At 37.6% G+C, this 12,758-nt stretch overlaps 1 protein-coding gene across 2 annotated transcripts; it reads left to right on the top strand.

The window, feature by feature from the left end:
• The first annotated feature begins 2,107 nt into the window (after window positions 1-2,107).
• Window positions 2,108-11,353, top strand: LOC149848124 (ras-related protein RABA5d-like). 2 transcript variants are annotated; one of them, XM_090020343.1, is made up of 3 exons: window positions 2,112-2,975; window positions 3,710-3,915; window positions 11,010-11,353. In XM_090020343.1, the coding sequence occupies exons 1-3, from the start codon at window positions 2,648-2,650 to the stop codon at window positions 11,028-11,030; spliced, it is 555 nt and encodes a 184-aa protein (XP_089876469.1). In that variant the 5' UTR covers window positions 2,112-2,647; the 3' UTR covers window positions 11,031-11,353. The 2 variants fall into 2 exon arrangements, with proteins under 2 accessions (XP_089876431.1, XP_089876469.1); XM_090020305.1 differs by lacking the exon at window positions 11,010-11,353 and having other exon boundaries at window positions 2,108-2,975; window positions 3,710-4,389.
• Window positions 11,354-12,758: the final 1,405 nt, after the last annotated feature.

Raw genomic sequence — 12,758 nt, forward strand, 5'->3', positions numbered from 1 at the left:
CAATTTCATAATTATCAAACTTTCTCAAATTTCATGATTTTTCCAGGTTTTTGCACAAAACTCGTGATCAGTTTTGCAAATTATTTAGAATTTTGCACTTTTTTAGAATTTTGTAACCTCAAATGCAATTTTATTAAAGAGTTCTATGGGTGTATTATTTTAGCATCATGACGTGTGAAAATAAAAAATTTGCACTTGTGATGGGTAAAAGCGACAAGAAAAAACTGAGAACCTACAATATTGTTCATTTGACGAATTTCATAAATTGTAAAGCATTTTAAGAAGCAGTCATTTTTACCGTATAGTAAGATCGTTTTCTCGTTTTAGAATTGCTAAAGAAAATATAAAAATGTGTGCTAATGATGCATTATAGGTGATATGTTGAAGGCATCATCATCATGATGTAAACGGTTTGGATTCCGTTTGGATCTGGGCATTACCACGTCCCACTTAATCAGGTTTGGCTTAATTTGATTCAGATTCGGATTCATATTTAAATTTGGATGAAAGAAAGATAAAACCAATCTCAGATTCAATTAGCTTAAAACCCAGTATTTACACTTAATCCTGTCAGGTTTTTAGTTAGATTCGGGTTCTGATTTGAATGAAAAACTTAATGCCAAACCTGTACTCCATTATTAATCAGATCCAGATTTGGCTACCAAACCAGCCTAATGGACTCAGATTTGGGTCGGGTATAGGGTTTCAACCTAACTGTTTACATCTCTAGGAGCATGTTTTTCTTAGATTATGCCAGCTTTCAGAAATTGCCATTTATTTAAATATTTTTTAAAATATCATGTTTTTTTAATTTTTTTTACTGGACAACGGCGCCTGTCTTGATACATGGGCAATATAGGAAAATGACCCTCAATTCAAATCAAGAAAGATAATTAATAGAATCCAAAACTAAATTTGCTACATGTGATATTGAAAGAAATAATACTTACGTGCTCTTCTTTGCTCCAAAAAACTAAGGATCACTATTCAGTATAATCATAACCAAATCTACTTCATCTCACCCCCTTCAGGGTTGAAGAGACTACTACAGTGGATAAAAAAAAGTAAGATTACTAAACTATAGCAAGAGCACACTGGATATGACTTCTTCACAAATAGGATTTAGAAAGAACCAAATGTATCTCAGGCTTTTTAGACATTGAAATTTGGTAACTTTAAAAACTATCTATACTTTATCTAATTTAGTGATTTTTAATAAATAATAAATATTCGCATCTCCATAGGATTTTCTAGTCTCTTTATGCATGCTACATTTAAGGATTATGTATAGTTTAATTTTAGGTAACTTTTAATATAGTAGGTAAATTTAACTTTGGTATGTAACGACGTGATGGGGCCGGTTTGTAGCAAGAGGTAGAGGTTCATCTGGCGGACGTGGTTGCTTACCTCTTGGTGGTTTGTTTGGATGGCGTGAAACGATGCTCATTTTCGTCATATTCGAGTTAACATTCAAAACCTGGTGGATAAAATTTTGGTAGATGTTTATGCGATCTTGTGTATGCATCTTAGTGATCTTCCACTCCCTCCTGCTGATGCTACCTATCCTTTGTTCCAATCTGGGCAAGCGGCTCTGGCGTGAGCCCATTTTATCTGTCTAATGTTCTTTTCTCTTGTGCTTTTTTTATTTGTTTTGGCTTTTGTTCTTGTTCAGTTCATGGGTTCAACATTTTGTTGATCTTCCTGCATGGTAATGTTGAATTACTTTCGGCTCTCTTGTGCCTGATGGAGAATCCATGAAAAATCTTGATAATTTAAAAATGACATACAACCCAATAAAACCACTGTATAATTTTTAAAAAGTTTAACCATGTCAGTTTGTGATGTCACATTACATGTTTTGTGAATTGAACCCTACAAATACGATCTCTGTGGTTTATTATGTAGTGTAAAATATTTGCCACTTACAGATCTATTAGATCCAAATTGAATTTTAAACGGATCTAGAAATCGATTTTGTTCTTGATAGTTCACCTGTCTTGGCGCAAATAGATCGCCGTTTACATCGTTGTGACCCCAATCAAGCTAAAAATAGCGCCGATCACAGTATTCCGTTATGTACTTTACGACACAAACGAGCGTGAAATGCGGGCAGAGATCTCTTTCACCCACGCGTTTTGGTGCCTACCATTTGACGCGAGAGACTCCCCCTCCCTCTCATTGCGTATTGTCGGCTCCACCTCTCACGGTGATTGATTTTCCATGGATTTCTTTCTTCATAGAGAGAGAGAGAGAGAGAGAGATCTTTTGTATGTCCATCCCACACTGAAAATGATGGCAATGCTCAACTGGAAACAATGTTTGACCGATGTGGCATTTCCAACCATTAATTAATTGTGGGCGATCCAATTAATTACGCTTCGGTCTGCGAAATAACTCCTTCGATGATAGCTGGTAATTTTTAATCTCTCTCTCTTTCTCTCTTTCTCTCTTTCTCTCTCTCTCTCTCTCTCTCTCTCGATTTAGAAGATTTCCACTCACCACCAGCAGGGTCAGAGACTCTGAAAGAGAAATAAGCAATCTGAAACAAGAATAAGGTCCACCACCAAGAATAGAAGAGAGCCCATAGTGGGTGATCTGAATTTGGTTTTGTTGGGACGGTGGGGCGTGGAGGTGAAGAAAGGCAAGGATGGAGGGAGACGAGGGGGAGAACTACCTGTTCAAGGTCGTGATCATAGGTGACTCGGCGGTGGGGAAGTCGAACCTGCTGTCAAGGTTCGCGAGGAACGAGTTCAACGCGAACTCGAAGGCGACCATCGGGGTGGAATTCCAGACGCAGAGCATGGAAATCGAGGGGAGGGAGGTGAAGGCCCAAATCTGGGACACAGCCGGCCAGGAGAGGTTCAGGGCCGTCACCTCCGCCTACTACAGGGGTGCCGTCGGCGCCCTCATCGTCTACGACATCACCCGGAGGACCACCTTTGACAACATCGATCGATGGCTTGAGGAGCTCAAGAGTATGGTTTTCCCCTGCCTCTGTCCTCTTCCTTCTTTTTCTAAGGGATTGGGAAATTTGTGATTTTGATTTGGGTTTTGGGTCGGCTTTCCTGTCACGCTTTTTGGATTTTACATGTTTATTTTGTAGTGCAAAGCATTCTTGGTTGGTTTCTGTTTACTCTCTGGAGTTACTCTTTGTGGAAATTATTGTTCAATGAAAAAGGTCAGTGAGAATTGATCCCCATGGTTTGTATGGGAACTCATTTCTGTGGTTTCTGTGGTCTACATTCATTTGATTTGTTTCCTTTTTTTCTTTATTGAATTTTGAGAGATCTCTTAGTTTGATTTTTTTGTTCTTTTTGTTATATGGGGTTTTAACGAATTTAATTAATTAGGTCATTCGTTAAGGGCATCGGAGTTGGTAGTCTATGATGATTTATGTCCATGATTGATTTTAAAACATTGCGTTTTTCTAGGAGTTTGGTGCTTGATTTTGAGCTTTGAGATTTCTTGTAAATTGGTGGATCAGAAACAGCACGAGAATCAATTTCAGTTTTCTTGTGAGAAAACTATCCATATGTTTCTTCTTTCACTTATGATATTCGATTTTCTTCTTTACAAAGTCAATAAAGAACAAAGGATTCAGAAAGTTGAATTGATGGGTTTAGTGAATCTTTTGCTTTTCTAGATCTGTAAGTTTTAGTTCTTTGACGTGTTTGTTTTGATTTTGTTGGTCTGTGTGAAACACATGCAGCTCATTCGGATACTACAGTGTCAAGAATCTTGGTTGGGAATAAGTGTGATCTAGAGAGTATTAGGGATGTGACCGTGGAGGAAGGGAAGGAGCTCGCTGAGAAAGAAGGGTTGTTCTTCATGGAGACCTCTGCATTAGATTCAACAAATGTCAAAGCGGCTTTTGAGATTGTCGTCAAGGAGATCTACAGCAATATGAGTAGAAAGGTCCTGAATTCTGAAACTTACAAGAAAGAATTATCTATGAACAGGGTGAGCCTTGTCGATGGCCAGAAGGAAGGGTCAGAGGAGAACAAATCTTCTTGCTGCTGAGGGTTTACTTTTATTTGTTTCATTATTTTATTTTGTGCGGTTTTTAGTCAATTCTATATCAATGAGTCCTCCCAATCGATTCTTAGTTAAGGTTGGTTTTTCAAGTTGGTTGTCATAATATGTTTTTCCTTTGCTTTTTCCTATGAATGGGCTCTCGGATATATTATAATGACTGCATAAAAGTTACTGAATTTTGTATTAGATAGGCTCAACAATCTTGTCCCATTTGTGTCATTCTCTTTACTTTGAAAAGTGAATCCAGTTTGTTGTATTCTTAAACATCTGGCCCACAGGCAATCCAGTTTTAAGCTGAAACATGTCAACTTTTAATCTGTAATGAACAAACTCAAAAAGGAATTGAAGCATTGATTGCATATTTGATGTGTATTCAATATAGCACCATCCCATTCGTTGGTTGAGCTCAATCTTATAATTTCTTGCACTTTAATCATAGTAACTGCAAAGACCTACGTAATGTTATTGTAGCCATATTATATGTATATGATAAGTACACATGCCTATTCATTATTTATTTATTTTTTTGATGTACATGTAAAATTAAAAACATTGATATAAAGGTATATCAACCATTTCTCTTCCATGGAAATGCAATTGAATTTTTTTCTATAAAAAAGTTGAAACAACATTTATGCAAGCATATTCTAGTATATTGCTATCTCATTGCCAAATGAAAGCATTTCCCCACATGCTGCAAGTATGTATTGACTTCTTCTCCTGTATCCTAAATAAAGTTTAATCATTATGGAACTGTCCTCCCCATACAGTTGGAAATGTATTACATTGCAGGAGAACATGCACGTAGCGACTGTTCTCTTCACAAGTGACCATAACGGAAGTTTATTAGCAGGATTGCCACCTTATAGGAAAGTACCTAGCCCTAGCACTAAACGCAACCCGCAGAGATCCAGACTATATTTATGTTTTGGTGACAACCTTCCCCAAAATCCACAAGATAGTGATAATTGATACACAGTAATGAAACAATCACAACCTTTCATAGTAGTAGTAGTAGGAGGAGCATCAGCAGCACTCCGGTGGTAACAGTTTTTACATTAGATATTATAGCAATACTGCATCAGTTAGCACTTCAAGTTATTTCTTTCAACCTTTCTCAGTCTCACAAGAAGAAGAAATAAAATTGGCATAAATAACTTCATCTGAAACTGTATTTTCCAACTTCATGTTAAACTTACTGAGTTTTTATATGCACCAAAATCCATATAGCATGGCACATGGATTGACCAGTTGGTTTGGAATCTGTGCTGTAAGTTTAACACAAAAAGGTCTAGTCATTTGTCAGTCTTGTTTCACCTAACTCTACCAAAGAAAGCATAGCTAGCAATTGGTCCACATCAACTTATGTGTTACTGTAGGTTTGCTCTGATTCCAAATGATAACATTATTCGGAGATAAGAGACATCCAAGATTGCAAGGACCCCTTTGTGCCCAGGATGAACAGGTCTACACTCCAACATCTCTAGGTGAATACACTAAATGATTACCTCAAAAGTCAAAAGGTTCCATTTGCAGTGACTGGCTGACTGCCATCTTGTCTCCACAATGAGGACCTCAAGCGGTTAATGTTTTATAGGAAAAAAAAAACATTTTGGCTGCTTCATACTTGCTTCACTTGGCTTTACATTATTTCCCCACTATGCTGGACCACTTGACTACCGCCGTCTTATTGCTATCCCATTTTGGCTTCTTCAAAGGTAAACATAAACTGGTTCTATTGCATCACTCATGTTTACATGCCATATCTTCATTGATACCTTGAATATTTAGAGCATGTTCTGTTTTCATTTTCTTTTTTAGCAACACTGTAATTCTTTTGGCAACTTCTCCACCTAAATTTATGCACATTATGCAAAATGATAAGTGCAATAATGATGAGATAGTTACATGCCTGCTATTGCATGATTAATTGTTCATACATTATCACATATGTTAAAGGAAGATTTATCTTGCTTTTTGTTCTCATTGGTTTATCCCTAACCTATTTAACTTGAGATTCAGTGCGGCATATATAATAAAAGGTATAAAATGAAAAGCAGTTACCTAATTTTATTGCAAGGTTGTAAGTATTGTATCGTTACCCATACCGGGCGAGCCCAAAATAAGATTCGTATCGTATAAAATTAAATTTTTTAATAAAACATTTCAACAAATTCAAAAAATCATGAAAAATCAGAAAAAAACTAGCAAAAATTTTAAAAAAAAATCTAAAAAAACTCATAGCACATGAAACAATAATGAATTGCACAAAATACAACCATAAAATCACATACGAAGCATTTATGTCTCTATGAGCTACATAAGACATCATCAAACATCAACTATCTCATAAGAATAATGCAAAATATTAAATATCTTGCAATTAATAACATGCCACAAGACTCATACTTTCATATTACATAAACAAAAATATTATTGCAATAGTTGCACTCGATTTTCAATTGGTTTTCACTCATTACTTTAGTACCCCATTGGCATGTTGGATCATTTGCGGCCATCTTTGTTGGAGTGTGGAGTCTGATTTCTATCTTGATATAAATCTCTAATTTTCATGGATTCAACTTTGGAGGGTAACTTTGTAATTTTACTCATAATAAAGATTTTTTGCCTTAAATTACTTCATTGAGTGCAAAAATGGTGGAAATGCACTTTTACTTTAGCAAACCGCAAAAATCCTCTCTCTTGCACATGGATCGGTCCACAAATCGCTCTCACGAGTTCTTGGGTACGTGGATACCTCTCTAATGACTTCTAAACAAATAAGAGAGCTGGCCCTTAAGAAGTCATTAAAACCCAAAATTTAAAATTTATGATTCGGCCTTTTTTTAAAATGCATTGACTCTGTATCGTACGATATAGACTTGCATCGCGATACGAGTGTATATCGTATCGATATTCCTCATAGTAACGATATGTATTGTACTGGTACAATACATACAACATTGGTTTATTGCATGAATTGATACTTATATGACTATAACACGTCATTTTAATGTGTTTGTGTACATTCTATGCATGCCAGACATCCTTTATAGAACATTGGTTTCTTGCAATGAATCAGATGCAAATGGTATATGCTAAAATGTCTATTGCCCTCTTATCTCTTCTTAAGTAAGATCATTCAGATGCTCTCACCATATTTTAATATTTCCTTGAAGGAGTATTTCATGTTAGTTTAAAAATGACTCCTCTTTGATAAACAGGAGTATGTTAAAAGCTTTATTTTTTTGTTTTTGTTTTTTACTTCTTTTGTACATGGCCTTTGTTCAAAATCGTGTTGCTTGTCTAACATCTCCTGTCCAATACACATATCTAGCCTTGAGTCAAGCATTTTCTATTGAAGGGTTTTGAGGAATAGAAAAGCCAATGAAGTGTGGAGTGTCTGCTTTGAGAGCACAGGGTGTGAGCTTTTATCAAAACCTCAAATTTTGCCATTAGTTACTTGTATTTCTTACTCTCTTACAGCAACATGCGGTATATGATGCAACTGAATTGTGCTGGTTTTCTTCTTTTCCTTCATGGAGGGATGTTATATGGAACTATTGGGCTACATTTGTATTCTGCTGCTATGCCTGGGCAGGATGATTTCAGGAGCTTAGGAAAAACTAAGGAGGCAGGATGATTTCAGGAGCTTAGGAAAAACCATGGAATTGATTTTGTATAGGTAATTTGAGCACTCCGAATTTATGGGACTTGCATGGTCCATTGTTACTCAATTCCTGTGTCCAGTCTTCAGAAACTCAGGAATTTTCTATGAGAATCTCATAAAATTAATCATTCCCTTCTGTCATGACACTAGATCTTATGTCTTTCTCTGCTGAGCAATTTCTTCATTATCTTCTCTTTTCGCATCACTGAATGCTGAACATCCATACATGGTAACTGAAGAGTTATTGCTTTTCATGGTCTTTATTTTCTCTTTATCTGTCAAGTTCAAAAGCTAGACTTGATGTTCTTTGAACAATTAAGGTTTTTAGAATCATTTAGACATTTACTCTAGAAATAGCAGGACATTTGTTATGGAAGAATACTCTGAAAACTTCCCATTCCTCTCTAGCTTGGATGTTCTTTTCCTTTCCTTTGAACCTAAGGTAATCAGGCATGACTATAAAGTAGTTAATACGCACTTGAACCTTTGGATTGTTGTGCTTCTGTTAGCTTGTTTGTGTTCATAGCCACTGAAGCAAGAGGTTGATGTTTAGGCTCTGTCTGGGAGCCTTGAATCAGAGGTGTGACAGTTTCCTCCATTATTCTCATTCTCTCTGCTGTTTGGGAGCAGTGTTTTTGCAAAAACACTGCCTTGGGGAATGGAGTTGGCAGCCCCAACATTTTCAGTACCGTTCACAAGAGGATGTTTTTGGCAATTCCATCCTCAACACCACATTTTGGCAAAACCATATTTTGGTAACACATGGAAATATTGTTTCCATCTCGATGCAAGGCTTCCAAACATAGCCTTATTGTTGAAACCTTGGTGATGCTAGCGTTTCTGGGGATGATTTGCATCTCCAATCGGAAATGTGTCCTCCACTACCTTTTGTGAATTTTGTTTTCTGCTTCAAGTTTGAGTTGGATTGGAGCCATCAGTCTCAGAAAATATACCTAACCAAAAGGAAGTATTCTGCAATTAGCCACTTAACTAATTCACTAAAATGGAAGCCATTAGTTGCGAATTAAATTTCATTGGGTAGAGCATGATAATCTTGTGTGGTTTGTTTGCACATTTTGGTTTGTTTATTGATTTCAATCATCAGGCCCTGCCTTTACATTAGCAGCAAGATTATTATGGAAACTATGAAAGAAGTTCCTAATCTTGGTTGAGAAGGTTCAGATTCTTTGCCCCATATGATTCCAAACCGTGTGAACTATGTGAAGTCGAAATGCATTGAAAATTTCTATTTTTGTAAGGAAGACCTATTACAAACCACAAGGGCTCCGCACATCTGGCTAGGTGGGTTGGCTTAAGACATTGTCATGAGTTTGATACTCAGACTGCACGTCCCTTTCCTTGAGGCTGAAGCAGTAGTCTCATAGGCAATGGAGGCAGTCGAGGGGTTTTAACCACTTGAGGGTGTGCAGTACGACAGATCATCGATCTCTCTTGAGCCCACCACCTTAACTGAGGTTTCTCCTCCATAAAATATCGAAAAAACAAAAAATCATTTTGTTATTGCAATTCTGCCATCAAGTTATCAGGCTTACCTCTTTTGTGTATCATTCAACTTGGGGTTTTCTTTCACCATTATAGCTGGAAGGTGCCATGATGCTGGGAAAAAGGATGTGGTGGTTGTGGGTAGGGATGTCAAGGATCAGATTTTGTCCAATATCCAACCTGAATGTGAATTTGTTTTTTTTGAAAGGCAAGTTGCGGTTAGGCAGTCTCACCTGGAAATGACTTCATTTGATCAGGAGTTTCAATAAGAGACTTTCCACTGTTGAGAATCATGTGGGACTCTATACCCACGTTGGATCCTGTATTTGGATCTGGATTAGCTGAACACAACACAGAAGAAAATTTCTTTATGCTGAGAAGAAAGAGCTTGTTACCATGCACGAAGTGTCCAAGTGGATACAGAATCAGAAACTTGGACCCATCCATAATCTTACTTCCACTAAAACTGCACAAGAGATTCCACCTATGAACCCAATACTGTTGCCCAGTCACATTGAAACTGTGTTATCAGTTGAATCCCATGTGTTCACTTTTGAAACCGTGGTACCTCTTAAGTCGTCTTACCAATGTAGTCCTACAAGTGATTGTATTGTGACCGAACTCCTACCTCTAAGCACCGACTCTGTTACTGTTCTCTCAAGTCTTGCGCCTTTTAGGACCCATCGTATAGTTACTAAGTCCTAGGATGGTACATTAAAACCCATATTATTTTTATTCCTAGGACAAGTCAAGAAAATCAATAACCCTCTTCCTTTGGCCACATAGTATCATGTAATGAAAGAAGAAATCAAATCTCTTCACCAAAATAAAACCTCAAATCTTGTTGGGTGTAAGTGAATCTATAAGATCAAAAGAATTTTAGATGGAACCATAGTTCAATATAAAGCACATCTAGTAGTCAAGGGATATAGTCAACAAGAGTCGATCGACTACTTTGAAACTTCCAACTCTATCATTAAACCCATAACAGTTTGAATGGTTTTATCGATTGTTGTCAGCTTAAGATATCTCATTCACGAGTAAGATGTTAATAATGGTTTTCTGCATAATATTTTAAAAGAAGAAATTTATATGAGTCAACCTCTTAGTTTTGAGGATAAGAGACATTTTAATTTTGTATGTAAGTTTAATTGTGTTATCTATGGATTAAAATAAGCTCATCGAACATGGTTTGAGAGACTTCGTGTATACTTAAAAAAGGTGGAGTTTGTTGAGTCAACGGCCCATTCATCCTTGTTGATTTGTCACAAGAGTGGTTTTAATATGATTGTTCTCATACATGTTGATGATGTTATTATTACAAGGTACTCTTATGAGAATGTTAGACAGGTTATTGATAATAATTTTGGCAATAAATTCTCTATCAAAGACTTGAGCCTTCTTCGTTACTTTCTTGGGATTGAGGTAGTTCATGAATCCTAGAAAGTAGTGTTGTGCCTAAGAAAATATATTTTAGATCTATTGATTAAAACAAGCATGACATACTGCAAACCTATGGTTACTCCTATTGCACTTAATGTGATTCTTTCTAAACATGTTGGTATAGTCTTAAAGGATGCAACAAGAAGCATCATTGGATCCTGACAGTACATCACCTTCACTCGGCCTAATATAGCCTACTCAGTTAATAAAGTTTGTCAGTTTATGCATAAACCAGCAAAAGACCACTGGACTCGTTAAGCAAATTTTGAGATATCTTAAAGAGATCTTAAATATGGGTCTACAAATTCATGAGTTAAAAGCTCCACCAAACAACGTACAATTGCTAGCTTCACAACAGAAGTTGAATATAAAGCAGTAGCTGGAGCGATTTCTCATCTTATTTGGCTCAAGTAGTTGCTGGCAAAGCTGGGTGACATCTAAAGAAGCTACTAATTTGTGGTGTGACAATCTGGGTGCAACATATATAGCAGTAAATCCTGTATTTCATACCTGGACTAAATATATTTATTTCTTAATAAAATCAAGTGGCTGATATCCTCATCAAACCTCTATATGGACCAAAGTTCAATCAATTTATAAACAAGCTTAATTTCAAAGAGATTGGCTTGAGCGGGTGTGTGAAAGAAATGAATCATGCCCTGTGTTCAACTGATCTAGATCCAAATACAGGATCCTTGAAACTCTTGACTAGAAGAAGTCACTTCTAGGTGGGAGACCCAATCAAACTCCTCTCCACCAAGGAAACCCGTCTTGTATAGATCCCAAGTAGCTTATGTATTGTAGAGTCCTTCTCAAGATTGATTGTACTGAAGAAAGACTTAATCAAATAAGAAAATTTTCGATTGTATGTGATTATTTGAATGAAGGCATTTCCCTCTGTTTTTGGGGTTTAGGGTTTAGAGAGTGAGTTTTTTGGTGGACGTAAGTCATAATACACCGAACCACGTAAAACATGTTCTCCTATGTGATTTTCTCAAAATAGTGTGACTTGAATTTTTTCATCTGGTATTGTGCTCTCTCCATCTGAATCTAAATCTAATTCTCAATCTTCTTAGCCAATATCCTATTGGTCGGATCTGGTGTGTGGAACCCATGTAGTCGTCTTACCATAAAATCTCATAAAGAGAAACTACTTGAACTCAGCATCTCCTCAAGAGAAATGAACAATGTTGTATGAAATGTGTTCCTTACGGGTATGTTTGATGGTTTGTCCAGGGTTGGACGAAATGAACAAAAAGAATGGAACAAAACATTGGTTTTGTTCGTTCCGTAACAACTGTTCCAAGTCCAACGTTTGTTTAGACCATACTCAAATGTTAGGATCCAAATGTTTGTTGTTTGATGACGATGTGCAGACAACTTGAATAGTGAAAGAGAAAAGAAGGGTGAAGATGGGGAAGTAGCAGCGGTGCGGGATTCCCTTCGATTCTTCCTCTTCATCGAGCAATCCTTCCTCTTCGATGGTGGGGATTCACCTTCGAGCAATCCATCGAAACAGAGAGAGAGGAGCAAGGATGGCCTCGCCTTCCCCTGCCGAAACAGGGAGACAGAGCGCCCTCCTCTGTCAAAAAGAGAGGGCAAAAAGGGTATCACCCTCCCCTGTCGCAACAGGAAGACAGGGAAGGGTTGCGCCCCTCACCTGTCGAAAGAGAGGACAGAGAGAGGGAAAGAGGGGGGTGCTCGGCACCCTCACTTCGGCTCCGACTCTGGCTCTGGCAAGAGGGGGCTGCTCCAGCTCCAACAAGAGGGGGAGGTGCAGGGAAACAAAGAGGGGTGGCGCCCCTCCCCTGTCGAAAGAGAGGACAGAGAGAGGGAAAGAGGGGGGTGCTCAGCACCCACTCTCTGGCTCTGGCTCCGGCAAGAGGGGGTTGTTCTGGCTCCGACAAGAGGGGGAGGCACAGGGAGACAGGGAGGGGTTGTGCCTTTCTCTTGTGCGGGTTATGCGGGTTTGACAGATCCCTATCGGTGAAAGTGTGCATGCTGGTATCTTTTGCATCGTCGAGAAAAGAAAAACAAACAATTTAAACAAGAAAAATAAGCGATTAAGGTCAGTGAGATTTTTCTGTTTGAAAAAACTCGATTTATA

The sequence above is a fragment of the Nuphar pumila genome, chromosome 1, assembly GCF_984573655.1.
Source record: "Nuphar pumila chromosome 1, dmNupPumi1.hap1.1, whole genome shotgun sequence".
Taxonomy (NCBI): domain Eukaryota; kingdom Viridiplantae; phylum Streptophyta; class Magnoliopsida; order Nymphaeales; family Nymphaeaceae; genus Nuphar; species Nuphar pumila.

Bases quoted from the DNA above. Each gene is read 5' to 3' on its own strand.
- LOC149848124 (XM_090020305.1), top strand. From the start codon at position 2,648: ATGGAGGGAGACGAGGGGGAGAACTACCTGTTCAAGGTCGTGATCATA. The intron at 2,976-3,709 runs GTATGGTTTTCC...AAACACATGCAG, and splicing joins ATGGCTTGAGGAGCTCAAGA to CTCATTCGGATACTACAGTG.